Genomic DNA, 22,993 nt, shown 5'->3' on the forward strand with positions numbered 1-22,993 from the left:
CCACGCCCCTCACCAGTCCCAGCAGATGCAGCCACTCACCCCTGATCACCACCTGCAGGTGTACTGCTTCTCCCTGATCACCTTCCCGGACTATATCTACCCTGCCCCTGCACTCCTCTGGATGTCGGTTCATTTGTTAGTCACCCGTCCGTCCTCCGTCTGTTCTCCGTCCATCCTGTTCCCGTTCCCATTCCTCCGGCTTCTGTTCCTCCTGCGGAGCTCCCTGTCGAAGTCACCAGTCGGTGGAGTTGCCCTCCTGACTCGGAGGATTATTGACTCCGTTTCTTCCAGCAGTCCTGTTGCGGTTCTTGCCAGCCGTGTCTCCCCGGATCTGTTGGTTGAGTTGCCCTCCCGACTGGAAGCAAGTGGACACGATAGGTGCCACCTTTTGGTTTGTTTGTTTTTGTGTTGATTGGAATAAAGACTGTATTTTGGAACCGATACCTGAGTCTGAGCCTGCATTTGGGTCCTGGTAAACACCACCTCATGACAAGAACAATGTTTGTTTAAAAGAAATGGGAAGAAACTCTAATGTTGCCACAGATTCAGTGAGCTAAACTGAAGGCTCACTTTTCCAGTATAAATCCGAAATTTAGATTCACTAATAATCTATTACTAGTTCCAGTTTACTATGTACCATTGTGTGTGTATAGATAATTATTAATACAGTTCTTATTGAGATTTTTAAAACCTGATAATTCTCGTGCATGAGCCACAGGACCATACCAGTTGCTGCCACTTCCCATTTAAAGGGTTATCACAGCATGGCATTATGAATGTTTACATATTATACCTGTAATTATGTTGGAATTACATTTTTGCATATATCTGACCCTTTTTACAATATGTTGTATAGCGTCAGGGACTGTCAGATCTGGTAGGAAATGAGAGACTTGTTTCTCTACAGCAGTCGAACAAACATCAATGGCTTTATAGTAGCTGTAAAAATATTTTCTTCTTCGCGTAGTCATCAGCTGCTTTGTTATGCTGACTGGCCAGAATTGGTTGGTATTTTTAGGTTAAGTATCTGTAACTCCATCTATCAAAGTCAATGCATGTTTCAGGATTTTTTTTGTAAAGATTTTTTTTCCAATATATTGAAAATCTAAAATTAAAGAATTTCATCTACAAAAATATTGCCCTTCAGTAAGTATTTTGTAGAAGGCCTTTGACTGGAATTACCTAAGGCCTGGAACACACTACTGTGCTGTGTGGCTTCATTTAATTTTGGTGTCCATGTTAACGGATTAGAGAAGCCACATGGCCTGCGTGAGATGCACGTCTCACTTGCATCTCACACACACCTTGCTTGTATGGTGCGTCTTTTATAAAATAGAATGAATGTTTATTTTTCACTCGAGGTGCATATGATTCAAAGCTAAAATATACAGGGAATGTATATTTTAGCTTTGAATCATCTATGTAAAGTCCCTACAAGCTTTGCACACCGTAAATTGGACAGTTTATCACATATCAGATCATGTTAAGCTTTACTAGACTAGATGGGAAGAGTCTGCGACAGCCCCGTTCAGCTTTCTCCATTAAGGTTCTACGTGATGTAAATCTAGGCTTTAACTGGGCAAGTCAAAAACTGTCAAGGACAGTTGCTTGTTTTGAAGCAAACTCCATTATTGTTTTGGCTGTATGCTTTGATGTTGAAATGCTGAAAGGTGACCCATTGCCCCAGTCTCAGGTCAGATGCACTCTGGAGCAGCTTTTCTTCAAGCACCTTATTGTATTTTGCTGCATTAATCCTTCCCAAACTCACTGGTCTTCCTCCTGCTGAGATCCATCCATCCATCCATCCGACTGTCCATCCGTCCGTCAGTCCGTCCATCTAAATCTGCTTTTTCCTGAACAGGGTCACAGGAGGGCTGGAGCCTATCCCAGCTCACTTAGAGCAAAGGCAGGGTACACCTGGACAAGTCGCCAGTCCATCACGGGGCCAACACAGAGACAGACAGAAACAAAGCCCATTTGCGCTCTCATTCACACCTAAGGGCAATTTGTAGAATCACCAATGAACCTGACCTGCATGTATTTGCAGGCACAGGAAGAACATGAAAACTCCACACAGAAAGGCCCTGGCCAAGGTTCGAACCCAAAATCCTTTCGCTGTCAGGCCGACTGCAAGAGAGGTCATATACCATATTTCTCCTTTATAATCTTCTTTTCATTGGCATCCCATTAAATTAAGAGTAGAATTCTAAATTCTTCCGCTGATTCCGGGTCAAAAAACACAGGGGCAGCAGGGCGTGCGTCAAAACAGCTGCTCATATTTTTGTTCTATGTACAACTCCATACCAGCATTTTCATATTTTAAAAATATACCGGATTTCCTACCTAAGCAAACTACTTTCATATAAACTTAGTTATCAGCAGGCGCTATTGAGATACAGTCTGACAGCTGTCATTGTTTAGGTTATGATATACTAAAAGATACCTTTCTATACCATATACCTTAGTTATGTGTATATTGTGTGTGCCATAAACCAATGTCAAGCTGATTTTCAATTCAATTCTTTTTTTATTCATATAGCAGCAAATCACAACACAGGTTATTTCATGGCACTTAACATTAAAGTCCTTACAACATAACTTTTGAGCATTATAGAGAAACCTAACAATTCAACAATTCTCACATAAGCTAGGAGGGGAAAAACTCCTCTTTAAGGGAGAAAAACCTCCAGCAGAGGGAAGGAAATACTCCCTCTTAACATGAAGAACCAGGCTCAGAGGTGGACGGCCGTCTGAACTGTTGGTGGGGCCGACAATCACAGAGCAGAGACATGCAGCTCCATGACCAGGGACATCTGCAGAAGAAAGCACAGAAACTACGTGAGCGAGAGAACTGAAGTTAATGAAACTTGTAGTTTCACGGCGAGACACTTAAAATGGCCGCCATGCCACGGGCACACCCATCGACAAAAACAAATTCTTTTGATAACTTTCAATCCCAAACATGTTAAGAGTGAATTGACTCAATTTCAAGTCGGGCAGACAAAATGTGCGAACCGCCAAAAATTGCGACTAAATTAAAAATGGTGGACTTCCTGTTGAGTTGACGTAATGGTGCAATGTAACTTTTTTGTATGTCTAGGTGTGATACACATGTCCACTGAATTTCGTGCATGTAGGTAAATGTAGCCACCGGGGCATCTCTTTTGGGGGTGCTCGCGAGCCATTTGGCCACGCCCACTCGCAACTCCACTAGAATACAAAATACCAGCTTTTGAATATGATAAAGCCTCCAAAAAGGCAGTTCATTTGTATGAAGAATAAGGAACGAGAAAAATAATTCCTTAGATAACAATAGGGCTTTCGCACCATTGGTGCTTGGGCCCTAATAACAATATGGATTTCACACCTTCGGTGCTCGGGCCCTAATAACAATACGGATTTCGCACCTTCGGTGCTCCGGCCCTAATAACAATAGGGCTTTCACACCTTTGGTGCTTGGGCCCTAATTACTGAAGTATCAAAATGACAAATAATCCAACTTGAATTAGAAAGGACAGTAAATGGGGGTAGAGTCTATCTCTACTGGCAGGGAGTGAATGTCTCTTTTGTCCAGTGCTGCAAGAGCACCTCTGGAGCAGACAGCAGCTGCCAGCAGCCCTCTCATGGCGTGTTCAGACTAAACGCGAAGTAAATTAATCCTGTGAAGCAATTACATACAAAGTCAAAGCGAAAATAGCAAAAGTCCGCAAATTCATACTGGGCAACGCGAAAGGACGCGAGTTGAAAATATTTAACTTGAGCAGCTGTACTGGCGCAAATAATGTAAGTGTGACCAAGTGATAATACACAGGAGCCAGAATAAACTGGAACTTGAGACCAATGTCGACAAAGATGTGAGCTTTATTACATTATAAAAAATAAAACGTATCTCTAGTTGACTGGATAATCCAACTAAACACAGGGAATAATGAAGGGGTTGAAATAACTACGTTTAATACAAAAATCAAATCAACCATAAATTTATAACCAAAGAATGTGGGTCCAAACTGCACTGTCAGGGAGGCTGGTGGAACGTAAGGTGTAGAACAATTAAACACCACTGCAAACAAACTAATTGGAGCTAAACCAAACTATTTAACAGCACTACAATATGTTGGAACTTAAAGAAATTCAAACAAAACATGCATAAAGACTGCCACCATTTTGTTCTCCCTGAAAGCCCAACTACAGCCACACTGGAAGGAAATGAAACAGAAAAACAGCCCAAACAACTCTGTATTAAAACAAACTAAAACCTAACAAATGGTGGAAAAAGAACAGTGGCTGGCTTCTATAAGTATCTGGTAATAAAATTAAGGAAACAAAAAAAATATTATTATACAAAAGAAACTTTACAACAACATTTTACAAACTATATGCAGAGTGGAAACAAAAGCAAATACCTTCCAGGCCTGAAACAAACCCCTTCCCCTCAGTTGGAAACACACAGGTGCCTAGAGACTATTTATTTTTAAAAAAAGGCCAAGTTAATATGTTAAAAAGAACAATTGATTAACGCATCTTTTATTTTGTCTTAAAAGCTAAAAGACACCGTTCATCTTTATATTTCTTCACGACTAAAACCATGTTTTTCAACAAATCTTTTAAAACAAAAGGAGCCTACCAAAATCACCACCAAACGAAGGCAGGCCTCAGATTGAGCTCAGGTGTACAGGAAAGAGGCCAAGGTGAACTTTATAGCCTCTCTCCTCCCTTCCTGTCTGGGTCCTAGTGCTAGACTGGTATCTGCCCGCCCACATAAGGCAACAATTTACTTAATGTTTTGTCTAAACACAGTCACTCTCTCTCCCCATTGGGATGATGCTGTTGCTGTTAGGGGGCTCATAATTGTTGTCCTCCGTATCAGACTCCTATGAGGGATCCAGTACACTGAGGTCGATGCAATGTTTTGCAGAATTGCACAACAAGCCACAACCTCTGCGGCAGAGGTGGGTTCGACCTTCAGGGCTTTAAAAAACATATTGCCCTCCGCCTTGGCTTACGAAATTTCCCCACTGTGGGATTAATAAAGTCTAAATCTATCTCTCATTAAAAAAGCCTGTTCAATTATATAGTGGGCTTTGGCATGGGGATAGTTAAATCGTCTCTCCACTGCTCTCACAACAGGTTCCTGGTATGGTGTGACGATGTTGGGAGTGCAGGGGTAACGACTGTCTCCAAGAAGGTTGTATCCCTGCGGTGGGTAAAATTGTTGGACACAGATGGGACTGTTCCTTAACACCCGGGCATCATGCACAGTCCAGGAACCACCCCTTGTGTTCACACGCAGCCTGTAGCTGAATAGAAAAAAGATAGCTTCGTATTTAAGTAGCAGGCTGCATCCTGCAAGTGTGGTTTGATACGGACTTGGCAGCCACCAATACTTCTCACAACTTTGGAGAACGCAGGTGAGCCTGCCAGCTGAGAAAATCCATTCCCAATTGTTTCCAACTCTGTGGTTTGAGGGAGTGAAATTACTTTTAATTTTATATTTCACTTACCTACGTGTTATTTATATTTTGTGTTTAAGAGATTATTGTTTACTTGTTTGGGTGCTACAGTGTAAATGTTTATGACTATAGTCTTTTCGCAAAAAAGTATGTGAACACCTATTGCAGGGCTCTGTGCAAACCAGGCCAATCTAATGTTTTTTGTGCTGTCTACAAATACATGATGCTCAAAAGAAAGACTAGAAAAAAATTAAGCCAAAACAACACCTGAAGACACACAGGAGAAGTAATACTACATCCAAATGGTAATAGGGTCTGCTATGGAAATGCCAGCAAAAATAGATCTTTTCAATCAAGATTTGATCGCTGCTAGTGATGTGGACGACCTTATCTAGAGTAGGCATCTGTGTACCAAAGTATTAACAATGACAACTGCACAGATAAGACTGTTGTCAGTCTGCTTTTTTAACAAGTTAATTTCTAATTACAGAGGTTGTTGTCACACTTTTGAGTGTTCGTAGTGTTGCTTTGTTTGCCGGTAATACAACTTCAAATTTAATAGGTTGTATTGAAGATTACTATATTACAGCCTGGTTACAGGTGCAGTGCATCGCGTTCCTGCGGAGATGGATAGAGTACTACCGGCACCTATGTAAAACAAAACACTGCTACAACATACAATGACAACAAAAAAAGGAGTGGAGGAGACCTACTGTTAGCAATCTGTGAGTGAGTCACCTTTACTGGAAGAAGGGAGTCCAAGATGATGTCTACAAAATTGAAGGAATATAATGTAAACACAGTATAGCAGTGATTTACAGGGACACAAATCATGCAGACACTGCTCCATACCTGCGACGGTTGTGGTAGTTGGGTAAACCGAAATCGGGACATGTGTTTGATGTCAGGGAAGAGCTCAGAGGACCACTAGCGGCCTTTAAACGGTGCGCACATACAGTGATTGGGTAGTAATGACATAGCACTAGTACAACCTGCCATGATTCCTATCTCCAATCTCTGGCATGCTGCGGTCACATCAGTTGTGGAGAAACACATTCTGACATACCAAAAGTACACCTTTAGTAAGTCTTACTCCTGACACCCTAAAGAAGTCAGACACACTACAGATAAGGTGTTCTCTCGATCTAAAAAAACCCGACATGCACATCCCTTTTCTCATGTTAAGCTACTTGAATCTGATCCTACATTACACTAACATGCTCTATGCAACCTGCAAAACCTGGAATTCCAGCTTTTTTCATAGAAGTGTCAATTAGCTTATTGCTCTCCAGGTTTTTGTGGTGTAGGTATTCCACCTGCCCTGCACCATGCTTTTGGTATCACTTATTGTTTTCCATACTATCCTGAAGAGCCTCCACAAGAATCTAAGTACATCAGGAGAACTTTTATACACTGCTCAAAAAAATAAAGGGACCACTTAAACAACACATCCTAGATCTCAATGAATGAAATATTCCAGTTGAAAATCTTTATTCATTACATAGTGGAATGTGTTGAGAACAAAATAACATAAGAATGATCAATGGAAATCAAAATCATTATCCCATGGAGGTCTGGATTCAGAATCATACTCAAAATAAAAGTGAAAAAATTAGATAACAGGCTGATCCAACTTCTGTGGAAATTCCTCAAGACAAGTCAAAATGAGGCTCCGTAGTGTGTGTGGCCTCCACGTGCTTGTATGCACTCTTTACAACGCCTGGGCATGCTCCTGATGAGACCACGGATGTTCTCCTGAGGGATCTCCTCCCAGACCTGGATCAAAGCATCAGTCAACTCCTGGACAGTCTGTGGTGCGACATGGCGTTGGTGGATGGAACGAGACATGATGTCCCAGATGTGCTGCCAGATTCAGGTCTGGGGAACAGGCAGGCCAGTCCATAGCATCAATGCCTTCATCATGCAGGAACTGCTGACACACTCCAGCCACATGAGGCCGAGCATTGTCATGCGTTAGAAGGAACCCAGGGCCCACTGCACCAGCATATGGTCTTACAATGGGTCTGAGGATCTCATCCCGGGACCTAATGGCAGTCAGGGTACCTCTGGCTAGCACATGGAGGGCTGTGAGGCCCTCCAAAGAAATGCCTCCCCAGACCATTGCTGACCCACCGCCAAACCGGTCACGCTGGAGGATGTTGCAGGCAGCAGAACGTTCTCCACGGCGTCTCCAGACTCTGTCACGTCTGTCACATGTGCTCAGTGTGAACCTGCTCTCATCTGTGAAGAGCACAGGGCGCCGATGGAGAAGCTGCCAATCTTGGTGTTCTCTGGCAAATGCCGATCGCCCTGCACGGTGTTGGGCTGTAACCACAGGCCCCACTTGTGGACGTTGGGCCCTCATACCACCCTCATGGAGTCTGTTTCTGACAGTTTGAGCATAAACATGCACATTAGTGGCCTGCTGGAGGTCATTTTGTAGGGCTCTGGCAGTGATCCTCCTGTTCCTCCTTGCACAAAGGAGCAGATAGCGGTCCCGCTGCTGGGTTGTTGTCCTCCTGTGGACCCCTCCACGTCTCCTGGTGGACCAGCCTGTCTCCCGGTATCTCCTCCGTGCTCTTGACACTGTGCTGACAGACACAGCAAACCTTCTTGCCACAGCATGCATTGATGTGCCATCCTGGATGAGTTGCACTACCTGATCAACTTCTGTGGGTTGTAGACACCGCCTCATGCTACCTCTAGTGGTGAGGGCACTGGCAAAATGCAAAAGGGACCAAAAATCCGCCAGAAAGGATGAGGACAGAGAAATGGTCTGTGGTCACCACCTGCAGAACCATTCCTTTATAGGGTTGTCTTGATAATTGCCTCATTTCCACCTGTTGTCTGTTCCATTTGCACAACAGTAGGTAAAATTGATTCACAATCAGTGTTGCTTCCTAACTGGACAGGTTGATTTCCCAGAAGTGTGATTGACTTGGAGTTACATTGTGTTGTTTAAGTGTTCCCTTTATTTTTTTGAGCAGTGTATATATGTAGTATATATCCTATTTGGCCAATGGGGACAATGAAAGCTTTTATGTTCTATATCGGTCCACTTCTATTCTGATTAAACAACCTCTTAACAAAGCAAAATGGATCCCTAAAAAGGAAGCCCTAACTCTTTTTCTCGTCTAATGTTCTGCCTTCCTCAGTACTGTTAGTCAATTTCTAAGTTTTTGCTGCAACACCTCAATTCCATGTCTTTCCTCTTCAGTTGCAGGTAGTTAGCTGCTGTCTTTCCTTTACCAACCTCAATTCAATTCAATTCAATTTTATTTATATAGCGCCAAATCACAACAGAAGTTATTTCATGGCACTAGACACATCAAAATCCTTACAGCAGAACTTTACAATATTATACAGAGAAGCCCAACAATTCAACAATTCCCACGTAAACTAGGAGGGAAAAACTCCTCTTTAAGGGACAAAACCCTCCAGCACAGGGAAGGAAAAACTCCCTCTTAACAGGAAGAAAACTCCGACAAACCTCTCTATTTCTTTCTGTCTTCTGGATTTAACTACTTCTTGAACCTGTGCTTTCTTTTAATTAGTACCGTAAATCCATCAGCACAATAATGGTAAATAACATCTCCAAATTTCACTTAGCCTCTGCTGTCCCTTTCGAACTCTCTGACACCTCCACCACATCTATATTTAGCCTACTGACTGCCACACTTTGCTCTCATCTGCTCTTGGCCGAGTGACAAGCTTTACCCTCACTGCTACTCTAACTATTAGGCCGGGCCTCATTCACATGCCCCCTCTTCAGTGCTTGCACCACTGTCCTCTGTGTATTGGGTACTTTTGATATCCAGCAAACTGTGACTTTCTACCTGCTGCTGGACTGCAGTCGAATATCTTGATTTACTTAGGATGTTGAACTTAGGAAGTAGTAACCATTGCAAGCTCTTTTTCCTCTCTTGTTGTATTTTAGGGCCCTGAGCTGTTGTCACCTGCTAACCGAAACAACAAACCTGCAGTTCCCATCTTTTCCCCACTGAGCCATTGTCTTCCCTTGATGTGCTAATCCTTACCCATGGGTCGATCCTTCTCTTGGTCATTTCCGTTCCATGGCCTGTAGCTGAGTGATCTGTCTGAGTCCTCCACCCCTACTTTTCCAGACTCCAGGGGTGTATCTAGGGATGTCGTTCTATTCTCTGTAGATGTGGCTTGTTTGGGGGCAGTGGAACTGCTTGCACTGGTGGGGTTTATTCCCTCCCATCAGCTGTTGCTCCATGCTGCCATCACTAATTTCCTTAGTTGACAGCTGCTCTATTCACAGCAATCACCGACTGTCATTTTGGGGCTATTTTTGACCAGAATATGTCATTTAACTCACATAAATTAAGTCTCTAGGAATTCTTCTTTTCACCTGTGCAATATTGTTAAAATTAGGAAAAGCTGGAAAAGCTAGTCCATGCCATTGTCACTTCCAGACTAGACTATTGTTAAATATTATTAGCAGAATGTCCCAATAACTCTCTGAATAAAACCCCTGCCTTGTGCTGTCCCCATCTTTATCACCCCCCTTTTTTTTTTTTTTTTCCATCAAACCATCATCTCAAGATTTTCCTTGTGCTTTTCGACCAGTTCAATGGACCACAAGGGGAAAGATGAAGCGTCTTTTGAGGTCGGCTGTCGGCTACCTGTTGTAGCTGTAAAAATGTATTGACTTTGTGTTTCATGACAGAGGTTGTAATGGGAATCTCTGAGCCAGAAGGTTTTCTGAAAAATCCCCGAGTGGCCCTCAATAGCCCAGAAGCACTTTTGCATTGGGCTTTATTTTTCAGACCTGTAAGCTATGCCATTTTTACAAAGGCAGATCAAAAAGTTGCCAGACTGCTTGTGTTTTGCATGAACGGTAAACAGTCCAAACATGTGAGCAGAGCAGGGGGGGACTATACCCTCTATACCAGGGGTGTCAAACTCATTTTAGTTAAGGGGCTACATACTGCCCACTTTCATCTCAAGTGGGCCAGACCAGTAAATTCATAGCATAATAACGCATACATAACGACAATATTTCTCTATGTTTAAATCATTGGTGAAGGTTTTTGGATGTTAAACCCTATTTTAAGGTCTTTCTACAATAAACCAGAAATATAAAGACCAAAAACTCAGACATCAGCCCACTGTTTATCTGCCTGGGCTCTCCTCTGCAGATTCCCTAGCAGCGAGCGCTGCTGCCTGTGGCAATGAGTGCTTCTGCCTCCGGAGCAGACATTGCATTTACGCTGTTTTACGCAATTGATTAAAAAATTACAAAATGTTTGTACTCATAAACCTCCATATTCTCATAGAAATGCAATCTATGTCTTTCTGCAATTTTCACACTTAGCAAAGTCCGGCCCGCGGGCCGTATGTTTGACACTCCTGCTCTATACCCTTCCAAGTTTAGTAGCTTGGTCAACTTCACTACCTGAGTTACACACATTTTTAAAACCACTGGCAGTGAGGAACGACATATCCTGGTGTGTTGCTGCCTGGGGGACCCCTCTGCCATGCAAGCTCGAACTGCTGGCTGCCCATAGGGCAAGGACCCAAGATTAGTGGAATAAACTGAACCGCAGCGCCCTCTGTGGACAGAACCTGGCTAATAGAGACGAGCAAGTACACCATTATCTGTCTCTGTATCTGTTGAAACAACTAAATGATCTGTATCCATATCTGTACTCGGTGGGTGGGGCTTAATCCTGAAGTGTGTGGTGCTCAGACCGGAAGTGCGTGACGTAATCGGAAGTTGGTCAACTAAGCCTGAGATTGATATGGATTGATAAAAAAATTGGTAAATTTATAATTTATTTGAAAACTATTTACAGAACAGCCCCAGAATTGAGCTTCAGAGCAATGTTTTTGATCACAAGGGAAAGAGAACTATTTACAGAACAAGTTTTTTCTTTTGTTTATAAAAGTTTTATTCTTAAATATTTATTGTTGAGCTATTGAGAATAATGTTAGGCTAGTCATATGAAAGAAAATAAAAAAAATAATATACTTTACTTTGTATTGTTCAGAAAATAATGTTGGTGTGTGTCTATCTGACTTTATGTATGTGTGTGGACTGTGTGTGTGTGTGTGTGTGTGTGTGTGTGGGGTGGGGGGATATCTTAATGAGGTAGGAGAGAGCTGATTGAGGAAAACCAGTAGAGTGATGAGCTGTAACTTGCGATGTGTCCGGTGAGAGCAAAGTTTCCTGAGTAACTCGGGTGAAGATATTTTATACAAACTTGATTGAAACGAGCCGATGCCCGAAATTAACAAGAGTCACGCATTGTTAATTCCTGTGAACGTTGGATACTGACAAGGGCGTGTGTGTCTGTGTCTCAAACTGCAGCAGTCTGTGTTAGTGAGGAGGCTCGGCTCGGTGTGTAGCTGTGTGGACACAAAGGTTGCTGATCTAAACTATCAGCTGATAACAAGCTGACTTGTTTGACGTGTAGATTGATATGAGTAGATAGGGCCTACAGGAAGTTGGAGCAGTGTGAAAGTTATTCTCACAGCGCTGTTTTTATTATAATGTGTGATACTGTTCAAAACATGAAAAATGCAAACCTGTAGAATACTTTGTTCCAAATTAAATCCAAGTGGATGTGTATTCATAAAATGTACAACAAACTCTAATAAAACTTGTTTTCCAAAGAAGATGTCTGCATTTCTTTATTGTGGAAATACAAACATGTTTAAAGCATTGAGGTGATGACAGAAAACCTTTCATTTTCGAAGGTCACGTATTTTTCCTATGAATCTCTTGACTTGGTCCGGGTCTACTGCACTGGCCCAGTTGCCACCATACTTAAAATGAGAACCGATGATCATGCCATTTGCATCAAGGTAGTTTTCAATGTTGTCATAGGTCATTCCAGAACCTACCAACACCGGGATTTTCACAGATCGGGAAACCTCTGCAAAAACAAGGAAACAGCAGAACAGTGGCATCCAAAATGAAAATCTATATTATAATTCAAGTAATCTCTGTATATACGTATGTATGCATGTTTATGTGTTTGCGCCTCACATATCTTGTGTGCCATCTGCTTCAAACTTGGTGGGTGTGTTGCTGGGGACTCAAGGGTGTGCATTGACAATTTTCGTGCCTTTTGGACATGAGACATGTTTGATATTAAAACCCTGTTTCCCAAAAAGTTGGGATGCTGTGTAAAATGTAAATAAAACAGAATGCACTGATTTGCAAATCCCATAAACCCAGATTTAACTGAAAATACACCAAAAACAACATGTGAAAAGGAGAAATTTCATTGTTTTATGAAAAACAAATGCTTATTTTGAATTTGTTTCCAGCAACATGTCTCAAAAAAGTTGGGACATGGGCAACAAAAGACTGTAGTAGTAGTTTCCAGCTTCAAATTCAAAATAAGCATATATATTACATAAAACAATTACACGTCTTCAACATTTGGTACGTTGTCTTTAAACCAGTTTTAATTAAATGTGTTTATACAATTAGTAAATCATCGCCTTCTGTTTAAATTTACATTCTACACAGAGTTCAACTTTTTTGGGAAACGGGGTTGTAATTAACTTTGATAAAAAAGGGGAACTGGCAACGATAGCTCTGTGAAGTAGGGTGGATGGAACCTCGCCGTAAAGCAGCAGTTCAACAGCAGCAGACCCTTCTCTGCTGACATAATCTGCTTCTCTTCCAACTGTACTGGCTCAGCTTGGCTCAGCTCAAATCTAATCGCATTTTTTGTTTTCCATTGTCCGTGGATGGTATGTGGCACCTGCTACTATTTTAGTATCACTGCTGTTGGGTTTCCAAGTGAGCTAAACCAATATTAAAAGTTGACATCAAAACACTGCAGGCAAGGAGCTACAACAGTGTGATGGCCATGGTCTCTTTTCAGAGGTGCAGACTCCTGAAAGTATGTGTTCTGTCCTTTACTGGAGTAGTTTATTGAATAGGTAGATATTTGCAACATGTTCGACATTCGTAAATGTAAATAAAAGGGCGCAGTTGCAGTTCCACTGCGCATTAGGACGGACATGGTCAAACGTCTGTTGATGTTTTACTTACTTTTGCTGCGAGTTTTCTAAACTTCACTTATTATTGTAGAGTTTATAGTGACTTTTCTGTATACCAAAAAGTCTCTATAGTAATGGCTGCATGCAGCAGCGGCCACAAGTAATGGCAGCTGCTCCACGTGTGCCCCAGGTACAGATGTGCTTGTGCAGAGCAGTCAGCTGTCACTGTCATCCCTGAAGGAAAGCCAAGTGATGCCAGCTTATAAACCTGCCCCTTTCCCTTGACTCACGCTTTGGCAAAAACATTAAGCCTATGATCAACAGAGTGGAGATGGTGCGGAAGGCCTCCGAGCAGCTGGGTTCCCATCTTCATCCTCAGCAGCCTCATCCTCAGCAGCAACAACAAAAGTTTTGACGTAAGGACTGTTCTCATTGTAGAGCACCCACTGGCAACCCAAGAGTGTGATCCTTTGCTGAATCGAGAGACCGGGCAGGGCGGTTCCATTGGCCCTCCCGAAGCCTCTGTCTCAGGCAGGAGAAATGTCAGATGCGTGATTTTCATTAAAGGGCATCGTGTCAAAGTATACATCCTCTTTAGAGAGCTTCATCCCTGCACTAACGCTAACACACAGGTGAGCAGTAATGTTAGCTAGATATGAGGGCGAAGAAGCGCTACTTTGAGAGGAGCATGACGCCTTCTTCTGACAGCCTCCGACAGCTTCTTGAGAACAATCAGTGCGCAAGACCCATCCTTCCTCAGCGGCTTCTCAAACACCTCACACTCTGCTCTGAGTGCTTATACACAGATTAGCCGTGCTATTAAGACCACACATCTGTCATCGTTAATGAAGTTAAGGCTACAGCTAGGCAATCAGCTAACAATGTGTTTGTGCTACATCGGAAAAGCAAACCGCGCCAATTCCTCTTTCTGTCAGTTCTCCAAAGAAAAGTGGGAGAGAGGAGCCACAGTTCTCACATTGTAATGACTATGAGCAACTGTGGTAGCTACAGGTCTACACCAGCTGCTACCTCAAACATCAATAACATCACACGTGACGTTCGTATGGAAACCAACACGCCCACTGAACTTTTGCCGTCACAGAGGCCTTCTGACCTCCCTCAAACCGCTTTCCATGGTGGGAAGAAGATGTCGGGTTGTCTGTTCTCTCTGCCAGGCAGCGGTCTCTCTGCTCGCCTGCACACGGATCGTTATCCAGAGTGGGTGTATCTGTGTTGACCTTTCCCATCCTGGCTGGACAAAACACTGTGGAGGGAAGTATGCATTATAGTTTTGCCAACAACCTCCACCTTTCAACGGCATCTTGTGGAGAGGAGAAAGTCTTGACCCTGAGGAAGGCAGCAATAATAGTGGTCCCTCAGTCGGCGGAAGAGAAGGAATTTTCTTCCATTATTTCCAATTTCCTAAAACATTGGAAGCCGCATATTAATGAGTTACATCACACATCCTTTCTGCATGCTGACAGTCAAACAGGCGACTGGATCACATCCATAGATGTGACGGACGCATTTTTCCACGTTCTTATTTTGCCGCCACAGGAAATATCTACATTTTGCTGTGGGAGAGGGAGTGTAACAGTACACCCGTCCCCCATTTGGATATTCATTGGCTGCGAGCACCTTCTCCAAATGTGTGGAGAAAGTGCTGTGTCTTCTGAGATAGAGAAATATGAGGATTTTGACATACTAGGATTAATGGCTGATCCTTGCTCTGTCTCAGGCCAAATACGGGGCCCACACTGAGCTAGTGATTCAGCATATCAAGGAGCTGGGTTTCACTTTCAAGCTAGAGAACAGTGCACTGCAACCAAGTCAGCAGATGCAATATTTGGGGCTATGTCTGGACTCTCAGGATGCTTGCCCGTCTGCCAGAGGAATGCATGATAGTGCTGCTGCAGCTAGCTCAGCATGTTAAGACAGCTGTCACGGTGACAGCTGGGAGGTTGATGTCTTCGCTAGGAATGATGTCAGCAGTTCATCTGCTGCGGTCATTCTCCAGGCTTGGGCTGGACCAAAGTCGAGATCCGGCAGGCTCCTGTTGCCCCTCCTAGCATGTCCGGATGTCTAGTATTGGAGCTCATCTCGTCTTCTAGATCATCTAGTGTGGTCCAGAGGGTGTTGCATCATTTTGCACAGCAGCTGCAACACAAGTGAGGTCAGACAACACCACAGTCATAGATTATCTCAACAGGCAGGGGGGGGATGTGTCAGAACCCCCAGCCTGCACAGGTTCATTAGAGACATCCTGACTTAGACAGAGGCTTTTTGGATCTCTGAGGGCCCATCATGTTTTGAGGAACCTCAATGTGGGGGCTGACAAAATGTCCCGGGAGGACCAGCTCTTGAACGAGTGAGGCTTCTCTCGAGAAGTAGCTGTGCTGATATGACAGTGCTTCAGTGGACCTATGGCCGACCTGTTTACGAGCAAGAAAAATGCTCTGTGCCCCCTCTGTGCTCCGTGCCCCATGCCCCGTGGCCAGTTCCAGACTGGCCCACTACCTTGGTTCAGGTGAGGGGACCATTCGTGCAGGTGCAGTTCTGTGACGGCGCCTCATGGTTTGGCAGTTAAAAGGAAGAAACGTACCAAACTTGGCCTGTCATCGGCAGCGGTCTCCACCATTAAATCATAGAACACAATGGCGAATGTTGTGCGGGGACAGAGGCATGGACCGTGCTCTTGTCCTCCGCAGGATGTCTTGGAGTTTGTGTAAGTGTAAGGGCCATTTGGCGTTGGCCCTGTGGGCAATAACAGCTGGCCCAACAGCCAGGGGCCACCCTTTGGTGAAACTCCTGGGGGTTCGCAGCCAGACCTCTGGCAAGGCATCTTGTCCCTCAGTGGGACTTGCAGTTCATGTTGGATGGTTTGACGGTCCTGCCGTTTGAACCCTTGGAGCAGGTGGACCTGGTGGCGGTGTTGGTTAAGACAGCCCTCTCATTAGCGCTTGCTTCAGCCTTGTCAGTGCCTCCCTTATGCATGATTTTCACAGACGACAGAGGGGTGGGGGGTGGTTGAAGCTGCCGTTAAACCATTCTTTTTGCCAGAGGTCATTACCTCCTCCTTCATTTCCAGGGTGATCCGCTTGAGGGTTCTTGACCCCCCGCCTCATGGCAGTGGGGAAGGCAAGTGCCTTTACATATGTCCCGTGCAAGTAATCCGTTGTTATGTGGACTGTGCAGCAAGCTTAATGGTAGCCCAGATGAAACGGTTCACAACTTCTCTTTAGGGGCTACAAACTGACTAACTGTTGCTTCGTTAATTCTGATTTCATGATGTGCACTATGCTGCAGAGTTTGGTTCAGTGGGCCAACATTTATTTTGCAAAGAATACATCATGATCATGCTTAATAAATCATAATTCATTATGATGCACTAACCTGGGAGTTATTGGCTTTTCTTTGTATTTTTTTTAATGGTTTAATTAATGCTCAATTTAGCTATCCAAAGTAATTACAACGGTTAAAGCCATGCAGTCAAAGTTAGTATTCAGTGCTACCCCATATGTCTCTTGGCTGCAGGAAGTATGGCGTTTTTGTGCGAGTACCTCTGAGCTCCCACGGGTCAGCCTGCAAACCAGTGGCTGCTCCTGTGATGATGAGTCCATCTGAAAGGAAGAACTCAGCGGCACGCGCTATCTCTTCAATGGTCAAGTCTGATGTCAGAACATGGGAGCTGAGAACACATTGATATAAAACACAGTATAATCTAAAATGAATTTAAAACAGGAACGAGGAGCAGAAGCATGTCAGAAATTAGAAAATACAAAGTTAAAGTACTATGCAAATGTAAGTTCTTTGGGAACCTTCACTGATGAGACAGAATATTAGACAAAGGTTACTAAATCATCAGTACTGAGGAAATGCTTTTCTGAAATCTGTATTAATTCAAAAATGCTTTCAAGACATTTATTTAGCACCTCTGAGTAACATTTATAAGGCACTCTCAGTAATCACATGAAAAAGTATACGTATTTTAGACAAGTTATTACATCCTTATCGGCTACATTATTTTTTATGTGCAAAGAATGTGGAACGAGAATGGAAACAGGATGGGGGAAAGTAACAGTCTTGGTCATGAACCACTGCCCCTGGCTGAGGTGTTGTAAAGCCTGAGGGCTGTGGGGAAAAAAAGATCTGAAACCTTCAGTGAGCTGCCAGCTGCAACTGCTCCTCTGATCTGCTCCTCTGGCCTGCCAGGATGTTGTGTAGGCCCTCTGGCTGGTATCGTCCATTATAGCCAGTACCTTGCTCCTTATTCGCCTCTACACCCCAGTGAGTCCACAGTTACCAAGTACTGAGCCAGCTTTTTTTTAAACCAACCTGTCCAGTCGCCGAGTGTTTTTGTCAGTCATACTGCCACCCCAGCATAGTGGACCATAAAAAATAGCACATGCCACCACTGATTTGTAGAACATAGAGGATTTCATTGCAGACATCAAAGGACCAAAGCCTCCTTAGGGAAAATAGCTGTCTCTGCCACTTTCTGTGAATTGCATTTGTGTTCAGGGACCAGTCCAGTTTGTTATCCAGATGCACACCTAAGTATTTGTAGGTCTGCACCTGTCATGAGATGGTGTTTACCAGGACCCAAATGCAGGCTCACAGACTTGGGTATCGGTTCCAAAATACAGTCTTTATTCCAATCAACACAAAAACAAACAAACCAAAAGGTGGCACCTATTGTGTCCACTTGCTTCCAGTCCGGAGGGCAACTCAACCGACAGATCCGGGGAGACATGGCTGGCAGGGCAGCCGGCAGACCAGCGGACAGGACCGCTGGAAGAAACGGAGTCAATAATCCTGAGTCGGGAAGGCAACGCCACTGACTGGTGACTTCGACAGGGAGCTCCCCAGGAGGAACAGAAGCCGGAGGAACGGGAACAGGACGGATGGAGAACAGACGGAGGACGGACGGGTGACTAACAAATGAACCGACAACCAGAGGAGTGCAGGGGCAGGGTACATATAGTCCGGGGAGATGATCAGGGAGATGCAGCACACCTGCAGGTGGTGATCAGGGGTGAGTGGCTGCATCTGCTGGGACTGGTGAGGGGCGTGGCCACGGGTGGTGAGGAGAGGAGGACACAGAACAAGCAGACAGGGGACTGAGGGGACACAGGAGGAGAGGGGATCGGGGACAAAACCGAGGAAAACCGGACTCCTGACAGTACCCCCCCCTCAAAGGGAGCCTCTCGGCGACCAAAACTGGACCGGACTGGACGGGAGGAGGGGGGGACGGGAGGAGGGGGCACCGGAGGAGGGACAGAGGACCACAACAACACAAGACACGAGAAGGGAAACCTAGGTGGACGGAGGACGGGCACGGGGCAGGATGGCGTGGGGTGACCGCTCCGGAGGATGGCCACGGGGCAGGATGGCCTGGGGTGACCGCTCCGGAGGATGGCCACGGGGCAGGATGGCCTGGGGTGACCTGTGCGGAAGACGCCCACGGGGCAGGATGGCCTGGGGTGACCTCTCCGGAGGATGCCCACGGGGCAGGACGGGCTCGGGGGACCACTCCGGGGGATGATGACGAGGCAGGGCTTCGACCCACACAAAGGCAGCAGGAGGCGGAGGCGGAACGTTGGCCACGCCGGAGGACAGAGCTAGAGGCGGGGCGACGACCCCGTTGGAGGCCAGAGCTGGAGGTGGGACGTCGGCCGCGCCGGAGACCGGAGCTGGAGGCAGGGCATCGACCCATCCAGAGGCAACAGGAGCTGGAGGAGGGGCGTCGACCGCGCCGGAGGACGGAGGAGCTGGAGACAGGACGTCGGCCGTGCCGGAGGCTGGAGCTGGAGACAGGATGTCGACGACCCGTCCAGCGACAGGAAACGGAGGAGCAGCGCTACTGCTGCATAGGCCACACTGCAGGACCTTGCGGGCCAATGCCCTGGCCCGGATGGCGTCTGGATCATTGGCCGCAGCTGCGGGGGTATTGAGTCCGTAGTGGCGACTGACGGGGCTGTAAGCTCGCTCGTGGCGACCGACGGGGCTGTGGGCTCGCTCGTGGTGACTGACGGCTACACGTCCAGAGACCAAGGGGCGTAGCAGGACCGGATGGCTGGTGACCCCGGTGTCGCCTCCCTCTGGGGGGGTCCCAGAAAGCCAGGCGGGTTCCCTCAAACCCAGTCCTGGGTTCAGCTGAAACGGGATCATTCCGGTGGGCCTGACTGGCAAAATATTGAAATAAAGTCATGTACCTCGGCCCCGAGTCTGGGGCCGCTGGGTCCTTCCTTGGTCGGTTCATTCTGTCATGAGGTGGTGTTTACCAGGACCCAAATGCAGGCTCACAGACTCAGGTATCGGTTCCAAAATACAGTCTTTATTCCAATCAACACAAAAACAAACAAACCAAAAGGTGGCACCTATCGTGTCCACTTGCTTCCAGTCGGGAGGGCAACTCAACCGACAGATCCGGGGAGACACGGCTGGCAGGACAGCCGGCAGACCAGCGGACAGGACCGCTGGAAGAAACGGAGTCAATAATCCTCCGAGTCGGGAGGGCAACTCCACTGACTGGTGACTTCGACAGGGAGCTCCGCAGGAGGAACAGAAGCCAGAGGAACGGGAACAGGACAGAGGACGGACGGGTGACTAACAAATGAACCGACAACCAGAGGAGTGCAGGGGCAGGGTACATATAGTCTGGGGAGGTGATCAGGGAGATGCAGCACACCTGCAGGTGGTGATCAGGGGTGAGTGGCTGCATCTGCTGTGAGTGGTGAGGGGCGTGGCCACAGGAGGTGAGGAGAGGAGGACACAGAACAAATAGACAGGGGACTGAGGGGACACAGGAGGAGAGGTGATCAGGGGCAAAACCAAGGAAAACCGGACTCCTGACAGCAGCACCTCAATGTCCTCCACTCGGATGGGGAACGCCTTGCTTAGGCCTTTGAAAATCCACAATCTACTTTGTCTTTGTGGTGTTCAGAAGGTGACCGTTTTTGTCACTCCAGTCAGTAAAGGCACTAGTCAGGTCCCTGTAATCTCCTTCTAGCACATTCCAGGTACACGTCTAAATATCCGTGTTATCAGAATATTTCTGGATGTGACATGACTCAGGGTTGTCTGCTGTGTACGGTGTGAACAGGAATGGTTATGGAATGGAAGAGGTTAAATACCTGATAACTGAATTTGACTGTCCTACTATTGGTACATTACATACAGTACCATTAGAGAAAATGTAGTTCTATGTAAATGACTACCTGTATCCAGAGACAGAAAGTGTTAATATGCTTTTATATCTTTGTGCATATCAGTGGCTTATTGGGTTCTACTTACTAATCAAATTGTAGGAGAGTGATCTCACCTATGCTTCTTTTTGATGTCAGTGAAGACCTGCACATGGTCAGCTCCAATCTGCTTTCGATATCTCAGTAAGTTTCCAGCGCAAGCATTCAGGAGGCCCTCATCCGCCACGTGGGAAAAGACAAAACCTTCAGCCCTGATGAAATCAAGACCTGTAACCAAACAGTTACATTATATTCGTTCCTATTGGTAATCAAATTCAATCAATATTAAACAGAGGTATGCTTTGGCTGACACACAGGTAGCTTAGAAAATATGCAGTTACTCACTTAAGACCAAACACATCACCTTACTTTACCGATAAACACAACTTAATATAAAAAGGATGGTCAGACAGGGAAATCTGCTGCTGTAGTGTTGAGTATGGGAAAATATGTTTATAATTTTGCCATGACAACACATGATTGAAGACCTCTGTCTTGATCTGTTCTAAAAGCTTTGGTAGCACATATAGCCTTAAATATAGAAAAATAAATTAATGATTTACTGAACCTGAAGCCAGAGCTACAGCCAGTGCCTGCTGGTTAGCAGAGGAAAGTATTTGCACTCCGAGCGGCATGGCTGGACAGACACCTCTCACAGCAGTGCAGACTGCAGTCATACAGGCACACACCTCGGGTCCCACACAGAACGAGTAGGGGACATCGTGCATGTTTTCAATGATCATGCCATCCTAAAGAGGGGTTTACAAATGATAGTTACTGGCTTGCCTGCAGACTTCAGATGTGTAAGGACATCAAACAATGTGAAAAAACGTACAACCCCTGCATCCCGGTAGATTGCTGCCTCCGTGCATGCTTCTTCAATGATTTGTGACATTTTAAAACATCCTAGTGGGGTACCTGAGATAGACAAGAAACTTGATGGATAAAGTATGATAACACAAGCTATAACTGCAATATTTTGCACTGATGCAATGTAACCATCTACAGTAAGCATTTGAAGTACCTACATTATTTGATTATTTGTATTTCATTCCACATTACGCTTCTACTCCACTCCAGAGAAAAATATTGTATGTTTTACTCAACAATGTTAATTTGACAGTTATAACTGTTAAACTATCACAAATCTGTTACTTCATGAATAATATTTTTTTCAACAATAATGAACTCAAATTTTGTTTCACCTTAACCAACTACAACATAAAATAATACTTAAACATTAGTTCATATAAATTAATATTTAATCGTACAACACTGACAGGGGACATTCTAAATTGAGAACTACTTTTTTATATTTTAAGTGTATCTTGTACAACTCTTTAAAGTAACAACAATTTAACATTGGAACATTAAAGGGGATAGGTCAGTGCAATGTTACTTCACCTGGTAAGGACTTAGCATGAATCATTCCAATAACGACGGATTTTAGGCGCCCGAAAAGTTCCAAAAACTTCATTCTCCTGTTTTTGTGAAGCGACCAGGGAGCAGAGAGCATATCTTGGTTTTTGTCCTTTAAAGCATGGGGGATCAGGTGAGGGGCCGAAGGTCAATTCTGTTAATCAAACAAAATCTTTAAAAACAAACTGTCGTCAAAATCGGACTAAGAAAACAATTGTTTACATTACATTACACTGCATTAAAAATGCTTAAGCAGTGCAGAAAGGTTATTTTTATGGAGCCAAACGGACAACAGTCTCCATGCCGTTGGTTGCAAGGGGTAGAAATAGGCATTGAAACAGTAGCACCGAGATCAATAATTGCCAGTTGGGAATAGCTAAGTACCGATTTCCACGAAATGACACACCAACTAGCAATTTGTTATCTCGCAGTCTCTCGATGGGAACCTGTAGCACAGGCTGGAGCTTCCGCATGGTATATTGTGTCATCCTCCCCTAAACAACAGATGCGCCAAGGATGACAGTGACATATGAGGCATTCATTGAACGCAAATGCTCGTGTGCCTCACAATATTTTGGCCGCGGTGCATTCTACTTCAGGTTAACTCGAAAGGACTACGGCTTTGTTTACATCTGGCAGACGAGCCACGCGGTGCCTGGGCACTTCCTGTTTGGAAGCACCGCCCCTGCAGCTGTCACCACAGCAGGTCCCACCTCCTGTTTGCCAGCAAAATAATACAAATATATGTTTTCCTTTTCTTTAGCACAATTGCAACTTACTTCAGCAAATACATTTGTTGTGTATATTGTAAGACTGTGGTGTACGCAGTCAAAATGACAGTATAAAGAGGCGGGGATTTTGGAGGTTTAGCGCCACATTATATCGACTCCC

The 22,993-nt window shown here is 44.9% G+C and overlaps 1 protein-coding gene across 2 annotated transcripts; it reads right to left on the reverse strand.

The window, feature by feature from the left end:
* Window positions 1–12,097: 12,097 nt before the first annotated feature.
* On the reverse strand, window positions 12,098–22,744 carry LOC138213129 (uncharacterized protein F13E9.13, mitochondrial). 2 transcript variants are annotated; one of them, XM_069174016.1, is made up of 7 exons: window positions 22,671–22,744; window positions 22,088–22,256; window positions 21,519–21,601; window positions 21,252–21,432; window positions 20,761–20,911; window positions 16,997–17,124; window positions 12,098–12,355 (listed from the first exon to the last, which is right to left on the reverse strand). In XM_069174016.1, exons 2-7 carry the CDS (start codon window positions 22,197–22,199, stop codon window positions 12,165–12,167), a joined length of 846 nt encoding a protein of 281 aa, XP_069030117.1. In that variant the 5' UTR covers window positions 22,200–22,256; window positions 22,671–22,744; the 3' UTR covers window positions 12,098–12,164. The 2 variants fall into 2 exon arrangements, with proteins under 2 accessions (XP_069030117.1, XP_069030118.1); XM_069174017.1 differs by lacking the exons at window positions 12,098–12,355; window positions 22,671–22,744 and adding an exon at window positions 12,363–12,547 and having other exon boundaries at window positions 22,088–22,392.
* Between the last annotated feature and the right edge of the window lie 249 nt (window positions 22,745–22,993).

This window comes from Embiotoca jacksoni, unplaced genomic scaffold (assembly GCF_022577435.1).
Source record: "Embiotoca jacksoni isolate LCO1_2020_lvr unplaced genomic scaffold, fEmbJac1.0.p SCAF_6, whole genome shotgun sequence".
NCBI lineage: Eukaryota > Metazoa > Chordata > Actinopteri > Embiotocidae > Embiotoca > Embiotoca jacksoni.

Bases quoted from the DNA above. Each gene is read 5' to 3' on its own strand.
- LOC138213129 (XM_069174016.1), bottom strand. From the start codon at position 22,199: ATGCTCTCTGCTCCCTGGTCGCTTCACAAAAACAGGAGAATGAAGTTT. The intron at 20,912-21,251 runs GTTCAGTAAATC...GTTTGGTTACAG, and splicing joins GGCTGTAGCTCTGGCTTCAG to GTCTTGATTTCATCAGGGCT. The intron at 17,125-20,760 runs GTGAGATCACTC...ATGTGTTCTCAG, and splicing joins GACATCAAAAAGAAGCATAG to CTCCCATGTTCTGACATCAG.